The 23,283-nt window shown below is 42.9% G+C and overlaps 4 protein-coding genes and 1 long non-coding RNA gene across 6 annotated transcripts in view; 2 read left to right on the forward strand and 3 right to left on the reverse strand.

Moving 5' to 3' along the window:
* Positions 1-643: 643 nt before the first annotated feature.
* On the reverse strand, positions 644-11,489 carry firrm (FIGNL1 interacting regulator of recombination and mitosis). Its single transcript, XM_052074751.1, has 25 exons — positions 11,305-11,489; positions 10,994-11,124; positions 9,716-9,754; positions 9,529-9,617; positions 9,346-9,450; positions 9,084-9,224; positions 7,509-7,671; positions 7,314-7,398; positions 6,331-6,469; positions 6,054-6,143; positions 5,918-5,982; positions 5,678-5,826; positions 5,322-5,451; positions 5,009-5,195; positions 4,612-4,694; positions 3,998-4,049; positions 3,517-3,606; positions 3,002-3,187; positions 2,786-2,905; positions 2,556-2,651; positions 2,371-2,484; positions 2,087-2,194; positions 1,928-2,008; positions 1,707-1,853; positions 644-981 (listed from the first exon to the last, which is right to left on the reverse strand). Exons 2-25 carry the CDS (start codon positions 11,085-11,087, stop codon positions 754-756), a joined length of 2,781 nt encoding a protein of 926 aa, XP_051930711.1. The 5' UTR covers positions 11,088-11,124; positions 11,305-11,489; the 3' UTR covers positions 644-753.
* Positions 11,490-12,321: 832 nt separating this feature from the next.
* LOC127606493 (uncharacterized) lies at positions 12,322-13,435 on the reverse strand. Its single transcript, XR_007963802.1, has 2 exons — positions 13,211-13,435; positions 12,322-13,147 (listed from the first exon to the last, which is right to left on the reverse strand). It is a non-coding gene; the product is annotated as an uncharacterized LOC127606493 (long non-coding RNA).
* Positions 13,436-14,206: 771 nt separating this feature from the next.
* On the reverse strand, positions 14,207-15,431 carry si:dkey-51e6.1 (uncharacterized protein LOC558617 homolog). Its single transcript, XM_052074906.1, has 3 exons — positions 15,226-15,431; positions 14,643-14,767; positions 14,207-14,377 (listed from the first exon to the last, which is right to left on the reverse strand). The coding sequence occupies exons 1-3, from the start codon at positions 15,359-15,361 to the stop codon at positions 14,285-14,287; spliced, it is 354 nt and encodes a 117-aa protein (XP_051930866.1). The 5' UTR covers positions 15,362-15,431; the 3' UTR covers positions 14,207-14,284.
* A 1,140-nt stretch (positions 15,432-16,571) lies between these two features.
* On the forward strand, positions 16,572-19,165 carry sele (selectin E). The gene is made up of 9 exons (XM_052074814.1): positions 16,572-16,717; positions 16,810-16,888; positions 17,087-17,485; positions 17,583-17,687; positions 17,796-17,987; positions 18,082-18,267; positions 18,429-18,626; positions 18,725-18,857; positions 18,958-19,165. The coding sequence occupies exons 1-9, from the start codon at positions 16,715-16,717 to the stop codon at positions 19,016-19,018; spliced, it is 1,356 nt and encodes a 451-aa protein (XP_051930774.1). The 5' UTR covers positions 16,572-16,714; the 3' UTR covers positions 19,019-19,165.
* Positions 19,166-20,031: 866 nt separating this feature from the next.
* The window catches only part of LOC127606460 (L-selectin-like), a 78,017-nt gene continuing 74,765 nt past the window's right edge, over positions 20,032-23,283 (forward strand). The window contains exons 1-6 of one of the 2 annotated variants that reach the window (XR_007963792.1): positions 20,032-20,218; positions 20,287-20,325; positions 21,784-22,179; positions 22,657-22,761; positions 22,918-23,109; positions 23,183-23,275. Coding sequence is in view for 1 of the 2 variants with exons in the window: in XM_052074874.1 (XP_051930834.1) it covers positions 20,298-20,325; positions 21,784-22,179; positions 22,657-22,761; positions 22,918-23,109; positions 23,183-23,275 (814 nt within the window). In the remaining variant the exon portion in view is untranslated. The remainder of the gene's footprint in view (positions 20,219-20,286; positions 20,326-21,783; positions 22,180-22,656; positions 22,762-22,917; positions 23,110-23,182; positions 23,276-23,283) is intronic. The other variant, XM_052074874.1, reaches the window with a different exon arrangement.

Raw genomic sequence — 23,283 nt, forward strand, 5'->3', positions numbered from 1 at the left:
TATATTAAGGCGTTTTTAGCCCAAAAAACGACCATGTATAGTAAGGCATTTGTAGCCGGAAAAAAACGACCATGTATAGTAAGGCATTTTTTGCCCCCAAAAAACGGCCATGTATAGTAAGGCATTTTTTGCCGAAAAAAACTACCATGTATAGTAAGGCGTTTTTAGCCCCAAAAAACGACCATCTATAGTAAGGCGTTTTTAGCCCAAAAAAACGACCATGTATAGTCAGTCGTTTTTGGCCGAAAAAAACAACCACGTATAGTAAGGCGTTTTTAGCCCCAAAAAAACGACCATGTATAGTAAGGCATTTTTTGCCCCCAAAAAACGACCATGTATAGTAAGGCGTTTTTAGCCCAAAAAAGCAACTATTTATTCGTAAAGTTTTGTGCAACATAGCGTTTCTTTGTCGTTTATTTCGAACACTCGAACCTATCGTATCATTTCCTGAATGAGTCACTTGGTACACCCACTTCGCGAGGCTTCGAACGTCACCACTGACGTCATCAACACGCGCTTCGACTCCCCATTCATGAACCACTCATCTAGATTACTCGGCACACACTTCAGGGATTCAAACCGTGGAGCACATCACTAGTTTTCAATTTTTCAGACCTCAGAGTAAATAAAAACAAACTAAGTCTTTCTATTCAAATATTTAATCATCAGTCAAGACTGATACATTTTGAAGATTTTAAAAAACAGACAAGCGGCCTCAGTCGACAGATTACATGTTCGTATACAATAAAAAGATCACGTGGGCGAGTTCGTGGATGTGGCTGAGCTTAGATCATTTAGAAGCACATGCAGTGCTTGTACTCGGGATGCCAGCCACGAAGGAGGAGGCGGCGGCGGTTCCTGTGTGCCCGTTTGACCTGTAGCGAGCGCAAGGAGCGCCCTCAGCGCGGTTTCAGCTGCCCGCATGCCGCGGCTGTACTCCTCGTCCGCAGCACTTTCCTGCCGGGCTCGTTTGGCTTGCGGCTGAGTGATGAATAACGATAGATGATAAACATTTAGACAGAATACATATTTACCAAAATATTGACCTTTCCCTATCAAAAATTACAGTACCGCCTGATGTATCAGATTTTTTTTGCCTGTTCACAAAACATTTCACTATTTTTTATCATCATTGTAATATTACTCATCATTGGGTTCCACAGCCAAAATGGTTTAAATACTGCATTTTCCACACTAAAAGGCGCACCTATAAGCCTTCTATTTTCTTCAAAGCTCACAGCGCGCCTTAAAACCCGATGCGCCTTGTGTATGGTCATTACGGTCATATTTCGACCCCCAAAATGGCTCCTTGCAAACTTAAGGTGATCGGTTACGCAGTTCAACACGAAAATAGAGCAGCGGCAAAAGAGTTCAACGTTAACGAGTCAATGCTATAACATGCTGTTGGTTAAGTGAACTCTGTCGCTGCTTTATTCAATAAATCTTACTGACATCTGATCGTTCTGTTGGTGTTTCCTTGAGCGTCGCTCCATCTAGTGGATACATTGTAGATCGCGTCTTATATTGCGGTGCGTCCAATGTATGAAAAAAAATATATAAAATAGGCCATTCATTGAAGGTGCGCCTCATTGTCCAGTCCGCCTTTTAGTGTGGAAAATACGGTGGCTCTTCAGGGTTAACGTATTTCTTCCAAAACATGAAACTAATACCATTCTAAATCTAACCCCACCCAGCATGTTACTAACCTCTGAATGAGTCACGGATGGAGCGGAAAGTTCCGTGGGAATCTGTTTAGGGGTGTCCAGCCTCTGGTTATGTCGCTCTAAAACAGTTTTCTCCACCTGGATTCTCGCTAGCTGCGCTTCCTTGACTTCTTCCGGTGTAGTAACAGTCTACAACAAAACACGGTCATGTTTACGTCCGCTCTTCTTCCAGACGTTGACTGACAAATGTAGACTTTTCTTACCTTGCTAAGAAAATTCACCACTTTGCTTTTGGTTTCTTCCACACATAAACTGTAGGAAATAACCTCTTCGTGGTTTGTGACCTGAAACATCAACAGGTATGATGGTTGATAAAATAAAGTTGTAGCATGAATACTGCAAGATTAACGAAGCTCCTTTACCTCCGCAAAATGAGCAAAAGCCTCCAAAGCGTGCTGATGGAGCAACCAGGAGGAACTTTGCGCTAACAGTGCTCCAAACAGGTTGCCCAATTTGGGAAAAATTTCACTCTGGAGGCAGGCAGAAAAGTATACATGTCGATAAGACCGAATACAATTATGTGGAAATACCAGCGTCAAATCCAGTGCCGTGATTGGCTGGAGTCAAATCCGATGTGACAATCCCAATTCCAGCATAGTGATTGGCTGCAATCACATGCAGTGTTATGATTGGGTGGAGTCGGTACCTGGTTTTCAGGAGGGATAAAGATTTTCCCGAGTGACGAAAGGAACTCCAGTGCGGCCAGGAGCAGCTCATCCGCACACTTCTGAGACACGACGGCGTCTACGCACACCAGAGCCTAGAACACACCAAAAACACAATTTCCACTCAGTTCTCAATGTCAATCTTAAGATTTAAATCGACACATACGTGAATGATGACGGGCGCTTCCACGTTTTTCACTAAAACTGCCGTGATGGACAAAAGGAGCTGCAGAGTGACGCGCAGCACATGATGGGTCTGCACCTGCACGTTACGGAAACAAGTGTTGTCACTACACATGCAACAACGTTTGAAGCAGAGCTTACAGCGCATTTCAAATAATTCCTGGGATTGTAGGCCAAAGATGAAACTTTTTCTGTCAGTCCGATGTGTCTCACCTGATGTGGTGCGATTCTCTGCCACAGTTGTGTGACGATCCTTGATGCAGATGACACGCAGCGTTCCTCAACAGGTGACTTTGCTTGAACCACCACTAGGAGGCAGTGGAGCACCGCATTCTGGAAACGACGACAGTAGCATATTCAAAAACCCTTTCTGTGGACTATTCGCCCACCAGGATTGGACCTTCATTATAATACTATTACTGTCCTCACCACTTTGCCCAGTTGGCCCAGTTTGTAGCCTCCACTCTGCCATTCGGTCAAAGCTTTTTGAGCTAACGCGACGACATCCGCTTCCACGCGTTGACGGGCATCAGTTGAAAGAGCTCTGAGGAGGACGTGACGCCATAATGGGAGATTTTCAACCTCGGATGAAGGGAAACGTGCCACAAATTCCATCTAGGTTAAAAAAAAATACACACACACACATTATGTATACTGTATATTAAAAAGAGGAATGTCACATATAAAGATGTAGTGAATCGCCGCCTAATTGTGGTTCACTATTGGCTCCGACCTCCCTTTTTTTTTTTTTTGGACATAATGTTGTAAAATAAGTTTGAAATTATTTTCAAGTGTTCTAGGGGTGGTACATTTGCAGTTCAAGTGATTAAGATGGGCAATTATAAACAGTTTGAAAGTGGAAGCGCCATTTACTGTTATTTTTTTCACGATTCACGACTCTCCCCCCCAAATATTGGGGACTACTGCATGCAGATCCCGCTAACCTGGTGGCTGGGCGTCATGAGAAAAAGCATGCGTCTGAGCAGCAAGCCCAGATGGGACTGCTGATGGCATTCGGCCGAGGAGGTTTTCACCTGAGGAGGCAGAAGCAAAAAGAAGCGATGCTCATCGGTAGTGTGAAGAATCAGAGGGGGTTCTGGTTGCAAATGTGTGAGATGGGCCTGAATTGAAGGGATTATGGAAAAGGTGTTTATTCCAACGACATCAACCGTCACCTCAGTCGGGGTGCCGCTGGGGACCCCCTACAGAGAGATTATGGGATTTTGTTATTTTAGCATCCATACGGCACTGCACCGCACTGAGAGGTGCTTCTACTGCTTGCTTCTCTCAGGTAGACAAATAAGGACACTCAAATAAAATTTTGGATTGCGTGATACTTGTTTTTTTCTGCTTCGTTAATGGGCCCCTGAACAATACCCAAACTCCATAAATTGGGGCAGTGTAGGGGGGCTACAGAATACTCACCAGTTGAGCAATGAGGAGTACATGATGGAGACAAAGTTCTGCTGTTCCATACCTACAAAATCACAAATATATATATATATATATATATATATATATATATATATATATATATATAGAAGGTTTCAACAGGAAGTATGCCAAAAACTCCAATATCAAATTCAAACTAATTTTACATAACCCTAAAAAATGAATACGGTTTAAAAAATGAAAATAAAACAACGAAAGTGCTCATGTCCAACAGGCACATGGAGTGAAAACTTCTACTTCCAGGCCAAGTTAAATTTAGCTCCTCCCCAAAATACAAAGCTCGTCTCCCAGTTGAGAAGTATCACTTCATGGCCATTGAGACACGCCACTGGCGCCATCTTGTGGCATCTTGGAGCACTTCAGAAAAAAATACGAAGAAGTGAGTCGCTCAAGTCATAATTGACCTTTTTCGGAAAACAAGGGGAAAAAAAACATTGCTAGCAAGCAAATTGGCATGAATAATGTCACAGTCTAAGCTATCAAGCTAATCAGACGAAGAACATAAAATAATGTATTTTCTGTCTGTATGTTCTGTTCTAACCACTGTATGACATCTTAAAAGAGGAACACCACAAATTCTTCCTCACCGCGCGGTGAAGCACCACACATCGGTGGCCAGCAGGGCGGTGTGGGTATCGGCCTGCAGCGTGGCCTCCAACAAGCACCGCTCCTGCAACAGAAAAAAAAAACGTGGCTGCAATGTAAACAAAGTGAGAGAATGTTATCATGAAATGAAGTGAAAGCAGAGGGGGGGAAAATTGAAAGTACAAGAGTTGTTTGTCTTGAATAGGAGGAAATCCCGAGGCAGAAGCCAAAATGAGATTGGAGTGAAGATTTCACACGAAACTCTCAAAGTCAAACTTAGGGCGTATTTCACACAGGCCATTTGAAACGTGCTGGCATTTTTACGATTAAAAAAAACAAACAAAAATTATGAGCCAATGTGCTGTTTACAATGCAGTGTCATCTTTGTGCAGAACTCACCAGAATAGGGAGGTAAAGCGGAGAAAGAACAGCAACGCTGGCGCAGAGGTGCACACACACGTGACAGTGCAAAGACACCCGACCTTGGGCCTGGCCTTTCGTCATCACCCCCGGCAACAACACCGGCAGCTTGCGCTCAGCATAGCAACGTTGGAAACTACAGAAGACTGCCTGGTACAGAGGAAGCCTGCAAACATAGGTCCTTCTAGAAGTTTAATGATTTTTTTTCGGTCCCTCTCTCACTCTATCTGGTGGCGTCCTTCCCACTGTTCCCACACAAAAAAAATAAAAATGTTGCATGAAGCAACTTGACCTTGGTGTTTCCTCGGAATGCTGACTGCCGGAGTGCCAAAGCTGCAGCACCTCCTCAGGCTGGGAGGCCAACAGATCCAGCACGTTCACCAGCAGAAGACACTGAGGGAGTTCGTGCTGCAGACTTAACCCTGCGTAGGAAAAGTCAAGCGCTCAGAAGCATTTTTCGCAAAACGAAAAAATAGAAAGACAATAAATCAATGACGTTTTAAAAATTACATTCAGACTCATAAACCACAATAATATTTTTTTTTCTGCAACTCAGGCGTGTTTTCGGAACCCATCATGTCGATTGCTCAATCATAAAAAGAATCAATAATGCAACAGATTGATTTTTGTGCGTTTCGACAAACTCACGCGGGTCTTCCTGCAAGACGACTTCGGCAAAAGGCCGGAGAGGTAAAAGCTGAAGTAGAAGCGCGTCCATTGGAACAACGGCCGCCGCGTTGAGCTCCTCGGAAAGAGACGGGGGCAACGCCGGAGCGCACAAGCTGGGAGGGAATTTACTGGAAGATGGCGAGACGCATTTCCACCTTGCTCAAAGGCGCCGAGCCAAACAAACATCTTGCATCGTCACGTAAAGCGGATCGCACGTACCTGATAATCTGGAGGTACAATTGATGAAAGCGTCCGCAAGACCTGGTTAAGAAGGCGTTGAATTCCTGGGGAGGGTGTGAATGTGGATCTTTATTTTAAAGTAAGTTGAAGATGATGTTGTTGTTGTTTTTTTTACCTTTACGTAATGAACTAAAGTGTTGGCAAAAAATCTGCACAGCTTTGCAGTTTTCAGGAACAGCTTGTGTTCTGCGCATTGCGTTGCCTCCTAGCAAAACAGACAAAAGTGCACAAGGGGAAAATAGCAGACGAGGCCCAAACTGGAGACCTTCGACTTGAAAATATGTTATGCAATACAAAATTGGTCACGCGAGGGCTTGAACACAGGATGGGGGCGGTCATTATTCTATAAGTGGGAGACAGTTGTGCTGATTGGCGAGCGCGCGGCCGCAAACCTGCAGAGCGGCGTGCTTTATCTGCTCGGCCAGATCCGCGGCGTTGTGGAGAGAGGCCAACAGGTTGTCGCACAGGCTGGCGCTGATGTCGCCGTGATGCAGATGCTCCTCCACCATCGACTGGTACTTGAGACTCTGCCTGAGCACGGCAAGGACACTTTTAAAGGGAGGAACTCCACAGGGTTTTTTTTGGGGGGGGGGGGTGGAAGGGCGTGCTGGAGCTTATCCCACTCGTCTTCGGGCAGCAGGTGGGGGACACCCTGAACCGGTTGCCAGCCAATCGCAGGGCACACAGAGACAAACGACCATCCATGCTCACATCTCGGGACAATTTAGAGCATGGGTGTCAAAGTCAAGGCCCAGGGGGCCAGATCTGGCCTGCCACATCATCTGATGTGGTCCGCGAAAGCAAATCAAGCATGTCAACTTCCATGATGCTTGCTAAATTCTGAATCAAAATTTGTAATTGTCATATCGAATCCATAACAATATTTGAACACGGCGACTTCTGATTTCAAAACAAGTTCTCCATCAATTTTTTGGCGGTGGTTAAACATTTGGTTTGACACAAGTCGTAACGACCCTCCGAGGAAAACAGGAACGACAATGTGGCCCGCGACAAAAATGAGTTTGACACCCCTGATTTCGAGCGTTCCATTAACCCGCCACGCATGTTTTTGGAATGTGGGAGGAAACCGGAGTACCCGGAGAAAACCCACAGGCAAGGGGAGAACATTCAAACTCCACACAGGGAGGCCAGAATCGAACTCTGCACCGTGAGGCCGACGCGCTAACCAGTCAACCACCGTGCCGCCCGCAGTTGAATAAAGTTTGTCTTATTTTGACCGTTTTGTTGTTTCACGTATGAAAATAGACCCGTTTGTTGATATTGCTCCTTCTAATCCCGCTGCGCTTTATAGTCTGAAAATCAGGATCTGTATTTCTAAATTTGAGTCAACATCACGAGCGTTTGTAGCACTGACCTAATGAGGAACTTCCACGTGTTGGCATGCAGCGCCATGTCCAGGTTCGAGATGACCGAGCAAATGTCCAGGAGGCTGTGAATTACTGAGGAACATGACCAAGACGCAACGTTGCGTTCGTAGCATGCAAAGAAGCTCGATCGTGAAAATGGTGCAGAGGAAACAGGAGGAAGTCATCTCCTCAACTGGTACAACCTACGACGATGTCTGACGCCACCTCTTCAGAGGAGCTGCTATCAAGCGAGAGCCCGTCCAGGAGCTCCAACAGGGCCTTGTGGAGGGAGCAGGCCTCCTTGAAGAGACTCTGCAGAAGGTCAGCCACCACGGAGAGATGGCCGCAATAGACCGCCTCGCTCTCCTGTCGACGATACGCCAAGAAATGTCATTTCTCGTCAGGGATCATTCATTTCGGGCGGCACACGGACGTACTGCTTTCATCCATGAGATGAGATATGAGATATGAGATATGAGATATGAGATACGAGATACGAGATACGAGAGATGAGACAACCTGTATTAGTCTCACAATGGAGAAATTCCCAATTCCATGCATCCATTCAATTTCTAATCCGGTTTATCCTCACAAGGGGTCGCGGGGGGGGCTGGAGCCTTTCCCAGCCGTCTTCGGGCGGTAGGCGGGGGACAACCTGAACCGGTTGCCAGCCAATCGCAGGGCACACAGAGGACGAACAACCATTCGTGCTCACACTCACACTGAGGGACAATTTAGAGTCTTCCGTTAACCTGCTACACATGTTTTTGGAATGTGGGAGGAAACAGGAGTACCCGGAGAAAACCCACGACTGGTTTCATAACGAGTGGAAAAACTGCACACCCCCATGCGCCTCTTACTGCAAGTTGATTCAAGAGTATAGCTTTGTGTTACCGTGACAACGATTGAAAGGCCTCGATACAAGAACACGTTACTAAATGGTGAGTTGTTAACTTTAAATCATCACGTTTTAAGGTCTGTGCTCAAGAGTCAACATGTTTACAAATCGTTTTTTCATGAAAAGTTGGAGGGGGGAGAATTTAGTCAAGTTGTCGTGAATGCTTAAAGGACCACAAGTCAATGTGTTGAGGCCTTTAACAACTCGATTTGAAGTCCAACACCGTCTTTCATTTTAATTCGTGGTTCATTTTCTTTTATTCGAGCGTGAGCCTAATTTGTAAAACTAAAATATTTGTGCACAATAATCGGATATCGTTTATTGTAAAACGGAGTGCTTCATTGCTTGTTTGTTCACGGAAAGAGGACCTTGGAAAAAAATATTTTACCGGTAATCACATATGAAGCCTTTCATGCAGCCTGTAACCTGATAACATCATAAGCTGTCCACAGTGGTAACCGCCGTCCCCGGAATGGTTTGTCTTGTCCCGGGAAGCCAAGACAACAAATATTCTAAAAAATTATGAGATTTGAACCGTTCACAGATCCGTCAATGTCATTTTATCTTGTTTGGAGGTGGCGAAGGTCCGCGCAATCAGCATTTTGAGCAGAGTGCGGACGAGTGCACGAGCGGGCAACTTTGCTTATCCGCAAAATAACTGCTCAGCATTCAAAAGTACAAACAGTTTTTTTTGCCCTCTTAGATGTCAAATTCCCTTTACAGGTTAAATCGCAACAGCAATATAGAGAAGGGAAAAAAATGTGAATTTGATTATCTTTCTAAATCATTCAGCCGTTGTCCGGATGCAATTTACTAATATGGATGTTGGTTTTGCACCATCCAAACTATCCGAAGCCATTGTAGAACTTAAGCGACTCACCTTACAGTGCTGAAAAGTGTCTCGCAGAACCTTCAGGACGCATGAGAGTAAGGTGCGGATAGACATAACGTCCGGGACCTCATCATACGTGCAGACGTGACGCACGCATGCAGACATTGCGTCAATGATCTGCATCAGAGACTGAAAAGAAGATAGAGAACCAAAGCAGAAAGATTATTATTACCAGTACTTTTTTTTTTTTTTTTTTTTTTAGCGAACATGTAATCACTGAGACTGAAAATTCAAGTTTGAGGTAATCCACCATCAGAATGTTCCTCAGGGAGGAGCACACTTCAGTGTTTTGACTGGACAAACTTCCAACTTGGATTGAAAGTTCTTTCATTATGCTGTCAAACATGGTCACCGCCTGGAGATATGAAAAAGAATGGTCACAAATACGCAACCAGGATGATACGGTGATAACAGGTAAAGGTGTGCCACTCACCTTTGGTAAAATTTTGGAGAAGCATTCATTTTCCAGATCTAACAGAGCAATGTGAGGGAGGAACAAGTCCGTTATTATCTTCAGTACACCTAATAGGGAAGTTGGGTGGTAAAAAAAGAAAAAAAAGCCACAATTATAAAATTAATCTGAATTATTAAAAAAATAATAATAACAAAATGGAACTTACGTATATGATCATCCCAGCCCTCAGACTTGTGATGTAAAGTGTGTGAACAGTTAAAGAAAATCACAGCTGAGAAACAGCATGTCTTGTGTTTGTTGTTACGTCGTGTGGACCTGATGAGGACTTTTTTCAGCTCGTGTCTTGCGCCTGTAATGGGCAGCATTTTTCACAGCCCCGCTTTGTTCAGCGGAGAGATCGGTGCTGTTGAACGGTCTGCGGCTGGATGGATGCAAGTCTTGAGGAGCCGACGATGAGAAGAAAGGAGCGTTAGCGCGGAGCGCCGATGCGGATTTGGAACTGGGAGTCGCGGCTTGGAGTTTGAAGCGGATTACGTGGGACAGGAGAAGGGAACTAATCTATTTTCGTCAATGGACGCTAAAGCTTTGTGTTTGCTTTCAAAACTTAGCTTGTAGCAGACGCGTGCACATTTTCAGCATGACATCCCTGATCCACTGGTGAAAGGACACTTTGATCCTCTCCTCTTTCATCTATAACTGCTTCAGAAAATTGGTGAAGATTTCACGACTGTCTGTGTCCTATGTGTTGTGTTGTGTTGTGTTATTTTTGTTATTTTGACTTCGAAATGGTGCCGCGACAGTGGCTGCGTTTCCAGCAGCTCCAATATTTTGTTGTTCTACTTTTTCCTTTCATAACTTTGCTGCTGTGAATTGGGAATTTCTCCATTGCGAGACTAATAAAGGTTTTCTTATCTTATCAACACACTGAATGAAAATCTGTTAGCTTGAACAATGGTTTCCTGTAGCAATGAATTTGTCCGTGAGCAGTAAATATTGATTATTTTAAACCTTTCCCTCCTCCAAAATTTTTTTACATTATAGCAGTACTGTACTGTACAAATATCAATGAAGTCATCAGCGACTAATGGACATCTAATCGACTTTCATCACACTGGAATCTTTTTTAAAAGTTAGCCTGTATATAGCGAAGGCTCTCCGTAACTTCCCCTTACGACCCAGGTTAAACAGCTCCTCCCCAACATTCAAATACTGTATGTTGTGTATTCATGCTCGCCTGTTTTCTGAGTCTTTGTTTTCCACAAAACCATACTAAGCTCCTACTGGAGCTTACTCAATGGCTATTTTTCCCTCCCCCTTCCTTATGTTTTATCTTTGTGAAAACGGGTCACTGTAAAAAGCATAAAACGCATAAATACCGTCGGTGTACTTTCAAAACATGCAGAAAGCCATAAAGCTACATATTTCCTCATTTTAATATCAGTTTTATGTGCAATTCCGTGACAAGGCAGGACTGGGGAGGATATGGTAAGTTTGGGCAGGACAGCCTTGAGCTGCTGGCGGCAGGTTTCCTGGTTCCACTGCACCACCTCGTCCAGGAGAGTGTTGGTCTGAGACATGATGTCGCCGCCGGTCTACCAGAAGAGATCGGACACACTGTCCGAACGACACAAGATCAACAACAATAAGTGACTCACACGTGACATGAGTCAGCTTTGTAAAGTCTGCCCAACGACATGTGTACTCTCACTCAAGACTTTAAAGAGGGGAATTTACGTGGCTAGGCTAATTTGACGTAGAGCCTTAGCATAGCATCGTCGTTATCATTGTACTTACAGACTTAACGGCAAACTGCTTTCGGCATCCCCGTGTTTCGTAACGGTTATTTCACGGACGCAGTCCAATGCTTTCAGCTCACGTTGACAAATCCATATTTATTCCTTTCAATCGCTAACGTTGGCGTTAGACGCTTGAATGTTTCGCGCGTCAGAGCTGTAACCGGATGTGACGTCACGATTTCCAGCTGTGGTTTAGGGCACTTTTTTTGCTCGTTTTTTGCATTTACTATACTTCAGTGACACACATTTTTTTCAACGATAACAATACAATTTTTCATAATGTTTCTGTAGTCTGTGCTGACTAATTCTTCAATTATAACACTGGATAAGCGCCTTTTTTAAAATCAGAGATGGCCTCATGTGTCCCTCAACTGAGTTTTAATGCTGATTTAAAAAGCGGCTTTACTTTTTTCAGCACATCAAGTTTCTGATATATTTTATTTATTAACTTATTTATTATAAGTTCGACCAAGAGATAAACTTGACGCGCAATATGGATTTTACCATGTGTTATAAATTACAGCTATGACGTTTCAGGAAAGAAAATCACCTATTGTTCAAATTAACCCTTAAATTAAAAAAAAACATGAATATATACATATATATTACACTATATTACATATATTATTAAATCTACCTATCAATTTCCTATTCCGGATTTGCAGGGGGGAAAATTTTGAAATTTAAAACCACAAACACAAAGCATCATACGAAATACAACAAAGTGAATGAAACACTTTTTGATTTATCTGCTTACGCTGCAATAGTCATTAAGCAATAACAATGACGAGTGCATTGAGGAATTTCAAAGTTTTATCTGGAGTCTCTTGTGGGGGAGCTGATGGCCTGAGTATGTGGGAAAGCTATTGTTTCTCAAATGGTGTATTGAAAAGCGGTGTAAACAATCACACTTTCAATGCAGTGTGTTTCCCGGCAGCGTGCCGCAGGTGTCTGTAGCCTTCGGCCGAGGAAAGTGACCGTGACTTGTTTATGTATAACACTCTTCAATGTGGTGTGTCAATTTAAAATACATTTATTTTCATTCGACAGTGACTTAAAATAAATAATTGCATTATTTTCTTATTTTGCTGTTAGCGTGTTTGACAACAAGCCTGCTGGTATCGGGTCCCATGAGGAGGATTTCCAAATCCTGATGTACGTGTCGCTGCGGTGACTCCAGAGATTTCCAACTGTGTCATTGATATGTACCGTATCAGCAATCTCACACGGCCGCAAATACTGCAGCATGTAAAGCAGTGCCATTGTGTTGTCTGACACAGGGTAAATGTGTCTCGGGACCCCCTTCAGCTGGGGGCCTGAGGTCCAGGTAGCAAGGCCTAGAGGCCTTGGTGCACATGCGTTTTCATGTGTTCATCTCCCCCAATAGGTGCCCTAAATTATGTTGTGTAAAGCAGCAAGCTAAAAATTAAAGACATTGCAGATTCCAATCAAAAGTAGAATGTGAGACAACATTTCAAAAGTCCAGCTTCATTGTTATGCTATTTACATCTAGATGTGTTTAACAACTCAGGACAGAGCATCTTTTGTTTGAATCCATCCACTTTTCAACTGAGCAAAAGTATTGGAATGGACATTAATAAATTCAGTTAAATCACACTCATAGGTTTCCATTGAAAAGAAACTGATAACGAGCTGGCCTTGAAATTTCTCTCATGGGCTTTTCCGTATGAAAACACTTCCACCCTCGGACACGACAATGGAGGAGTTTTCCGAGAAGAGGGCCAAGTTTCACTTTTGAACACTTTTCCTCGCTGCCGCCTGTTTGAGGGTAACGGAAAGTTTCGTGGTTCACAGGAAACTGGCTCCAGTGAGGATGTAACCTGGAAGGAAGACAGCCTTTTGTTTTTCTCCTTTCAAGGTCACAGCATAATTAGCAGTGTTACCAGAATGCTTTGTTGGTCCTCCGTTCAAGGTGAGAAGGCCCCCGATTCCATTGCAAGGTAGATTCATGACCAAACAATGAAGGTGATGATAAAAATGGCCACGGTGATGAAGCGCCGGCATACCCCTTTGGGAACTCAAGTCAACTCAATGCGCAAAAACTCCAGGAAGGAAATGTAGTGGTGATTATCTACTCAAGAAAAAAATATATATTCTTTTCATGGATGACACTTCAGGTTAAAACTGACCCCATCATAAAGTGTTTAGGCAATACATTGCCATACACCTTGATTTATGAAAAACACTTTCATAACAGCTGAAGTTGTAACAAAGCGCTTTTTATTTCTAGTGGAAGCCTTAAGTTTTTGGACTAAAACGGACAATTTTGAACTGTTCATAATTCTTTCCACCTTGTCTAAAGGGCACCTTGTCTCACGGGTAAAGATGGCAACCACTCATTAAAAAATATGTATATTTTGACAATTGTCATGACAATTATATGTAAAGTTTGTATGCATGTACTCTTTCCCATCATTCTGGAACGCAGATGTGATATATAAAAGAAATGACCTGGAATAATAAAATGAATAAGAATACCCACAAGCATAAATCAAAAGGTCAGTGTTTTGTTTTTTTCGCAGTGCTCCAAATTTCCTGACTTCCATTTTTGGTTTTTTTTTTCTAGCAAGAGCTTTCACAGTTCATTTATCTCACACAGTTCACAAATGTAAACGTTCAACTGCGATAAGAAGCAAAGACGTGTCTTTCCCTTTTGGGATAAAAAATGAAACGCTTCCTCTAAGTCGCAGGATATGTCAGTGATTCTGAAAGTCTCACTCCTTTCTGTATGGACTTTACGCTTGGCACTCAGCCTCTGATTGTGATTACTGTCAATTAAAAGTAAAAGTAAGGGTGAGTCACTGGATTTCTGAGTAATGCTTGCTCATCTCTCAAATCCTTAACCAAAAAAAAATAGTAATAAAACCTGCCATGAAATGTATTGTGTAAGTATTTATTACATAAAAACACAAATACAGAGTTTGACTTCTAGATTTCAAATATGAAGAAATGTGAAATTATTTTTTGTCGTCACTCCAAGTGATCTCATAGTCGCTGAAGACGCTCTTCAACTTTTCGACTGAAATGGAGTGATCCGCTTTACCAAAACCCTGAAAACACAAAAGGAGATGTGACATGACAGTCTGTATATTCACCGGTCACAATATTAGGTCGAGCTTTTTAGATACAGCTAATGTGATCAAATACAAGAGCTGCATATGCAATATGATTTTGCATTAATAATAATACTGTAGCGCTTGCGTTAACTCTCATTAGATGCAAATGTATTCCAGAAAAACCTAAAGACCATATAAATATGGCTTTTAATGCATGATATTGATATTGTGGTGTTATTTGTAATGAAAAATGGCTTACAGTAGACTCTCCGAACACCCTTATTTTTTTCTCATGACTCTTGTGCTCTATCTTCCCTCCACCAAGGCATTGACACTCCATGCCCAAGGCCTCCAGAGCTGGCTTGACTTTCTCAAAAATATGATCTACAAATAATTCATAGCACACCATGATTATTTCAGAAAAATAATAATAGTAATGCCCATTCTTGATGCTAAAGTCCCACCACTAAGCAAACTTTTCATTTTCACGCGAAAAGATGAACCAGGACGAGCGCACAGGTGTCACATTCCAGATATGAATGATCAATGTCATTTTATGAGTCCTTGAAAGAGTGCCAGAATTTTGATGTTGCTCTTCAAATGGAGCCCAAGCAATATCAAATGTCATTATTTGTAATTCTGTAGCATAAACTGTTAAAACGGTCACATTTCACATTTTCCTGTTTTTGTTCAACCTGTCACTGTTTACACCAAAGATCAATTCGTTTTGCACTGACTGTACTCAACGTGAATTGAACCGTGAACTTTAAAATCCAAGGTGCAGCACAAATTTGACAGATGAGCTAGTCGGTGCAAAGCTTGTGACATTTTCTTTAACTTACTGTGGTACTCGGCACTCTTGGTACCGCGAACAATGTTTTTGCTGACATCGCCGTTTTTCACTTTCACTAAAATGTACTTGAAAGTTCCCTCTGGATCAATCTCCACATCGGGGACAGCTGCCAGGGACTCCGACATAGTTACCGGTACTTTTTGTTGAGACGACAGACTTGACGGCTCAGGAAATACAAACGCCTTATAAGGTCCTTGGGGCTATTTCCGGTCTTAAAGAGACAGGCCCTTTTATGGCTTCAATAAACAGGTTGACGCTTGCAATTGCGCCCTCACCTGGCTGAAAGAGGAAGTAAAGGTAGCTAGGGAGATAGAGAGATTTGAAGTGCACTTAAACGAGTCACAAAGACAATAGAACAAAGCTTAAAATCATCGGTTGCGGAAGTTCCAACAAAGCCAAACAAACAAAAAAAGTGAAATCCTCCCTGGGGCCAATAAAACACCATAGTATGCTTTTTTTTCCAGGGGAAAGGGTGGAGGTGAAGAGGTGTCAACAACAGGCAAACTTTGGAGTCAGCCAGGAAGGAAATGCACTGTCACTTCGGGAAAGGCAAGCGGCCAGCCAGCAGGCGCCTTGGCTCTCTTGCTTCACATTTCCTCCATCCCGAGACACTTGTTAAAATACCAGTGAAGCCTTTGTAGTGGCAGCCATTGCATTGTGTGGCCTTTCCTTTCTTGTCACTTTCTGTGTGCGTGCGTGTGTGCTTGTGTGTGTGCGTGCGTGCGTGTGTGCGTGTTTAAGTGCTCTGTGCTGGTCTGTGCATTTCCCCCGACATTTGAATTACTTCTATCCTTCCGTGCATTTTACAGGAATAAATCAGCCTGAAAACTATTTACATCCTTCGTGTCCTCTACGCTCATGTTTTGCATTACTTTCAACAATAACACAGCAATGACTGAGAAATTTCAACTTAAGTAATCAGTGATTAGGTTAAAAAAAAATTTAAAAAAAAACATAGCACCATTTGCTGAAAATCTCACCACATCATCAATTTGCAAGTGGGTCGATTTCAGGTTTTCCCAGGTTTCTTTTTTTAATGTATTTTGAATGTTTTTCATATATGAAACATCTAACACTTATAACATTATATTCAAAATGGTTGTGAACCGTTAAAAGTACGATGTCCTTAAAAAAAATCAAAATTTAAAAATGAAAACAGCAAATAAAAAGGTCAAACATTTCTGATAATTATAAGAAAAATAATATTATCAATATCTGCTTCCGCCGAAGACAATGGGGACTTCCCACACCCCCTTTGGAATTTTTGTAAGGAGATGTTTTTGGATTGGGCATAATTGGCTTGAAGGGGGTGGGAATTTCCACCGAAAAGCTGACGACAGCTTCCCGGAAAACTGGACCGCGTGGACGAGGGGCTATAAGAGCCGGCGCAGCGGCACGTTTCAGCCAAAATCATCTTGCTCGCTCACTGAGACATAAGCACTTAAGACTGAGCTACTCCTGCAAATACATCGCTTACAATGGTAAGTGTGGACTTTACAGCGAGAATAGAATGTTGGAAATTGACTGACTAATCTTTATTTATTATTATTGTTTTTTTTTTTCTCTCTGTTAGGAACTTTTCTGTGGATTACTTCAGAGCAGAGCATCTAAGATGTCCAGTTTGTGGATCAGCTTGGCTTTTATTTTCTCAAGTAGGTGCAAACTTCACAGCCTATTTATTTATATAGCGCTTTAGAAAGTACGTCTAATGCGGATCTACCTGTTGCTATTATCTTAACATTTTCTTCTGCTAGTTAGCCGTGAGAGTTAATTCCGATGTCAAATATGCGCCTTTGCTCCGTGAAAGTCGGCAAACGTTCTAATATATTGTTGTGTATCTCCATCCTCAGTGCTTTCCATGCAAGTTGAGTGTTGGTCTTACTTCTACTCCAACACCACCATGAACTGGGAGCAAGCCCGAGCGTGGTGCCAGGAGCACTACACCGATATGGTGGCCATCCAAAACCAGGAGGAGATCGGCCATCTCAACACGTGGCTGCCCAAACAGGCCACCTACTACTGGATCGGGATCCGTAAAATCAACGGCACCTGGACCTGGGTTGGCACCAACAAGTCTCTCACGACTGAGGCCACCAACTGGGCGAAGGGGGAGCCCAACAACGGCATGAACGGCAAGATCCTTGGCGACAGTGAGGATTGTGTGGAGATGTACATCAAAAGGAGCTCGGAGCCCGGGAAATGGAACGACGAGAGGTGCAAGAATAAGAAGACGGCTCTGTGCTACACAGGTGAGTGGAGAGAATGGCGATCTATTCCAAAAAAAAAAAAAAACAAGTGTAGAGTTTGTGAATGTTCAACCTTACAATCCCCTTCTTCTTGTTTTAGCTGCTTGCCAAAAAGACTCATGCGTCTACGGAGAATGCGTGGAAACCATAAACAGCCACAGGTGTGAATGCTTCCAAGGCTTCTATGGAGACAAGTGTCAGCATGGTAAGAATATCCATTTAGCTATCGGTAGAAAAAAAACAGTTCTAATGGTAAACGGTGAAGCGTAAATATGCAATGGATGACTAATTGTGTTGATGTGCTTCGTTTCAGTGGTTCAGTGCAACAAAAGCGAGCTGACCCTCCCTCCCAAAGGCAGCGTTGTCTGCACTGACAAGTATGGCAACTTCACCTTTGATTCATTGTGCCAGTACTCTTGCGAAGAAGGATACCAGCTCAGTAAACCGGAACCCTTAAGGTGCACTGCCACCAAAAACTGGTCACATCCACCACCTACATGTGAAGGTTCGTGGAAAGTCCCCCCCCCCAAAAAAAATCGAACTTTACTTCCTGCATTCGAGTGCTAATGTCCTGTTGTTCTTTTTCTCTTGCTCTGCAGCCGTCCAGTGCCCCGCTCTTCTCCACTTAACCAACGGCACAGTCAGTTGTGGAGACGATCCGGAGACAAAGTTCAGCTACGGGAATAGCTGCACCTTCAGTTGCGACCTCGGCTATCGGATGGAGGGGCCGAAAAGTGTGACGTGCACGTCGGCCGCACGGTGGGGCGAGATGCCACGTTGTGAAGGTAAGAGACGTAAAACGTAAATAGAATTAAAACTGCTTCTCAATCAATACAAACAACAGAGAAGGTGTTTTCATCTATATTTAGGAATTTATATTTATACATGTAACTGTTATAAAAAATATTTTTTTTCTAATATACCATCTTCGCTTCACTTCCTGTAGCAATCACATGCCCCGCCCCGGAAGCTCCCAAAAGCGGCCACATGAACTGCACCCCATCCCTAATCCCGTCCCGAAGCCTCTTTCCTCACGATACAATCTGCACATTCAGCTGCCAGGAAGGCTTCGAGCTCCAAGGTGCGGTCAGCATGGCGTGCACGCACTTCGGCGAGTGGAACGTCGCACCACCAACATGCAAAGGTGTGAAAAAAGTGGACCAAATGGAGCGAAACGATTCAATTAGGTTTTTTTTAATTTGGTGGTCGGTCTTTAACTTTCGATTTGAACCTGTTCTGCAGAGTCCACGTCTGAGGTGGGTGCCATTGCGGCCGGCGCGACAATAGGTGGCGCTGTTTCCTTATCTGCTCTGTCTCTGGTGATGTGGATCATGCGACGCATGAGGAGGAAAGCAAACAACTTTGAACTGAGCAGGTAAGACTGCCGATAAAGTTCATAGTTATATCCCGTTTTGAAAAGGATAAATAGAGCGAATTTTGTGAGCTCATGTGTTGTCTCTCGTCTTCTCTCGCAGCAACTCCGACATCGAAGACCCTCCTCAGGTGTACAAAAACAGCATTGACAGCCTCATCTAGGATCGTGACGTCACCTTCGATCCATAAACGACACTGACCATGAGATCATTCCAAAAGATGAATGAAAAAAAAATGTTGTCCTTCTGTCATGTCGCTGACACGTATTTCCTCCCAAAGGGAGTTATGGTATTGAGCACATTGTTCGGCGCCTTTAGGAACACGCGAGAAGTGTGATGTTATGATGCCATGTCCTTAATAAGCTGTGAGTAATTTAGTATATTTATGTAGTATGTGACTTTATTTATTGTAGCATTTGAAATGTTGCTTACACATATGATGTGTGTTTATTGTCAAAATGTTGCCATTTTTACTATTTTTTTTCTCCCCATATCATGGCACTAAATTGTATGTCTGTATTCAGTAAGTGCATCGAGTAATAAAAGATAAACATGAACAAAACATAAACGCAGTGGGCATTTTGTCATTATACTTAGTCGGTACTGTAATGTGGGAAAAAAAATTGGATCTCTGTTCACACACACACACACGCACACAAACACACACACACACGCGTGCTGATTTTGCAGACCTTGTGTTTTTCTCGTGACTATGACATGTCGGCAGCAGCAGAGGAAGCAATTTTCAGATAAGGTATCCCATTATTATTAGCCCTGCTGTGGCGGAAATTTCATATTTCCATGTCATCATTTTTGTTTCCATCTGCACTCTGAGGGTGACACTAGAATTAATCAGCCAACTTATGTAACCACAAACCATCATCGACCTTAACGGGCTATATTTGAAGCAGGGTTTTACATCTATACTTACAAGTATGGAAAGAAGGTAAATACTATAAAACGTATAAAAAAATATTACAACAGGCTACGTTTGATGACAAGCGACATATCAGGCGTAATATCAAAACTTTTTTTTTGAAAGTGACGTTCAATGCAATTTCAAAAGAGCAACCAATAATTTTTTTTTGGTATAGGCATGTGAGTGCTCCTATTCAGAAAAAAAAATGGGTGTGACGCATACCCACTCTCTTATCAGAGTGGATCACAATTGAGTTGCCATCAATCATCACTTGGATTCACTCTGTGTGGAAACATCCAGGTATTGTGCTGAGATCCCATAAGTGCTTGACATGGACCGCAGCTCCATTCAGTCGACTACCGCCGTCTCGTTTTCATTGGAATGACAGCAACTTGAACATTTGGAAAACATTTTCTTCTCATATACATGCTTCCATTGTCGCAGGTGGGTGAACGCTATTTCAGTATGAGCGACGATAAGTTGTGATTGTTGTTGATATTTCTGCTTTGCAGGTTGTCTGAAAATGAAGTGGATGCTGATACTGCTCCTTGGTGGGTATCCAAATCTCACTCACTGGACATTTTATGAAGTAACGTAGCCACAAACTAACCCAGCCTCGAAACCCTTTATGAAACCTGAACTTGAAACTTTAAATCTAGCTAAAATGTTCATTTGAAAGTCTAAATTGGAACCCTAATTTGAAACGATAACGCTGGCCGGAAACTCTCATTTGAAACCCTATTCACGTCTTCAAACAGTAACTCCAAATTGAAACTATCACCCTTGCTTGAAACTCAATTTCGAAACACCAAACCTGGTCTCAAGACCTCACCCAGGCTTGAAACCCTAACTGGTGTCAAACTCAAGGCCCTAGGCCCAGATCTGGCCCGCTAAATCATTTTATGTGGTCCACGAAAGAAAATGAAACATGTCAACTTCTACGATGATTGCTAAAATCTGTACCAAAATTTCCATACGTAGTAAATAAGCGAGATATCGTCAACATTTTCTTGTTCCCAAAACTGTCATTGCACTAACTTAAACAATCGTTGAATGAACCATTATTCTTGACTTCTTACTATGAGTAAGAAGTCAGAGTGAAATGGTCACTACCATGTGGCCCGCGACAAAAATGAGTTTGACACCCCTGCCCTAACCCATCTTTGAAACCTAAATTTGAATCACTATCTTTCAACTTTGACCTGTCTGAAATGATAATTCAACACACTAGTTCAAAACGCTGACCTGAAATGTTGCGACTATAATATTACTCATCATCATTGAAAAATTTTAAAAAGATTATTATTTTACCATGCCCGGTAGTCCAGTGGTTAGCACGTCGGCTTCACAGTGCAGAGGTACCGGGTTCGATTCCAGCTCCGGCCTCCCTGTGTGGAGTTTGCATGTTCTCCCCGGGCCTGCGTGGGTTTTCTCCAGGTGCTCCGGTTTCCTCCCACCTTCCAAAAACGTGCATGGTAGGCTGATTGGACGCTCTAAATTGTCCCTAGGTGTGAATGTGAGCGTGGATGGTTGTTCGTCTATGTGTGCCCTGCGATTGGCTGGCAACCGATTCAGGGTGTCCCCCGCCTACTGCCCGAAGACGGCTGGGATAGGCTCTAGCACCCCCCGCGACCCTAGTGAGGATCAAGCGGTCCAGAAAATGGATGGATGGATGGATGGATTATTATTTTACCATCAAAATAATTTAGGCGCCAGCGTGGCATGTGACTTTTTGCCTGTTATTTTGCCTTTTGTTCAAAGAAATGACTTAAGTTAGGTGAGTCCGCTCCCTTCGTGCCAATGCTAAACGCTACAAGCTAATGGAACCAGCATTGATGTCCTGGTCGTTATAAGCGTTTAAACGGGCAGATGATTGAACACAAGCGGTACATTCACTTCGTATTGAAATGACTGTGACCGTCTGTTATTTTTTTAAAAACCCAAATGCGTCCTTTTAAACATACCAGTTTGAGATGATCATAAGTATTTTGCTCTTTCATTCATATTAGGGGGGTCCCTAATAGGGGTCAACTTGTGCTGGACGTATCACTATTCCAACACCTCCATGACATGGACGCAGGCCCGAGAGTGGTGCCAAACGTACTACACTGACATGGTGGTCATCCAGAGCCAGGACGAGAACGCCGCCCTGGTTTCCTTCTTGCCGAACAGGAACCACAGTCCGTACTACTGGTTGGGGATCACCAGAATGCACAAGAACGGAAATTGGATCTGGATCGGGAATAACAGCACGTGGGTCGGCAAGGAGTCGTGGGCGGAGAACGAGCCCAACAACAACCAGAGCTGGCCCGTTTGCGTGGAGCTCTACGTTAACAACGGAGCCAACCGAGGGAAATGGAACGACGAGAAGTGTAGATATAGGAAATATGCAGTCTGCTATCGAGGTCATTTAAGTTTCTTGACAATATTGTCACATAAGTTGGGCAGGGTAGTCAAAAATTGTACTCAAGTAAGAGTACTGTTACTTTAAAATGATAAGACTCGGGTTGAGATAAAAAATAGTCTCTCAAACTATTTCTTGAGAAAGTAAACAAAAAAAATACTCAAATTCTTCTTCTTATTTTATTTAATTAATGGACAAATGTAAACTAAGAAAAGTTTAACTTTTCATGTTTCTTAAAACAAAGATATGCCAAATGTGGACTGCATTCTTATGCACTGAATTTATCTAGATATTACATAAATGAATACATAGAATAAATATATATATATATATTTTTTTAATATTGCATATATTTTTGAAAAAGCCTCTTTTTTTTCAAATTGCAGCCTCAATAGCGATTTGAAAATTGCATTCTTCCACATTGTGCATGATGCCAATATGAATCTGATCCATTGCTATTGTGCTGTTTCCGTGACAGCTCAATGCAACGCGACGATATGTGGAAGAGGAAGTTGCCAGGAGGCTGTCAACAACGTCACCTGTCTGTTTGAGCCTGGCTCTGAAGGAGACGCAAATCAAACAGGTCAGGATCCGAGACTACAACACGATAGGTCACTTCGTTAGGCTTGAAGGTCACTTGGAGTCACTAGCTATGACTTGATATTGTTGGAAAAAAAAGAAGAATATCAGCAAACTGAGCTTTTTTTTTTTTTTTAAACCAAATTGTGTCCCTGTGAAGCCTCCGTGCCCCCAGATGTGCAATGCCCCCCTCCGATTCACCCCAACGGATACCTTCGCTGTGCAGAAGGAAACCACACGGCCAACTCCACATGTCAGTTAAAATGTCACCCCGGCTTCCTGAGGATCGGCTCAGGGCAGGTCACCTGCGGGTTGTCGGGTTTTTGGCATGGCCCTCGGCCTGTCTGTGCAAGTGAGCCAATCATTGTTATAATATTTTCCAACTATTATTGTTGGCATAACAATCACTATCATTATTTCCTCAGGCTATAAATTCCTGTTGGTTGTAGCGGGCTGCGGAGCTCTTACATTTTGCTGCAGCTGCTGCATGTGTGTTGGCTGGTTGAAAAAAAGGAAAAGTAAGTGT

Source organism: Hippocampus zosterae, chromosome 8 (genome assembly GCF_025434085.1).
Source record: "Hippocampus zosterae strain Florida chromosome 8, ASM2543408v3, whole genome shotgun sequence".
NCBI lineage: Eukaryota > Metazoa > Chordata > Actinopteri > Syngnathiformes > Syngnathidae > Hippocampus > Hippocampus zosterae.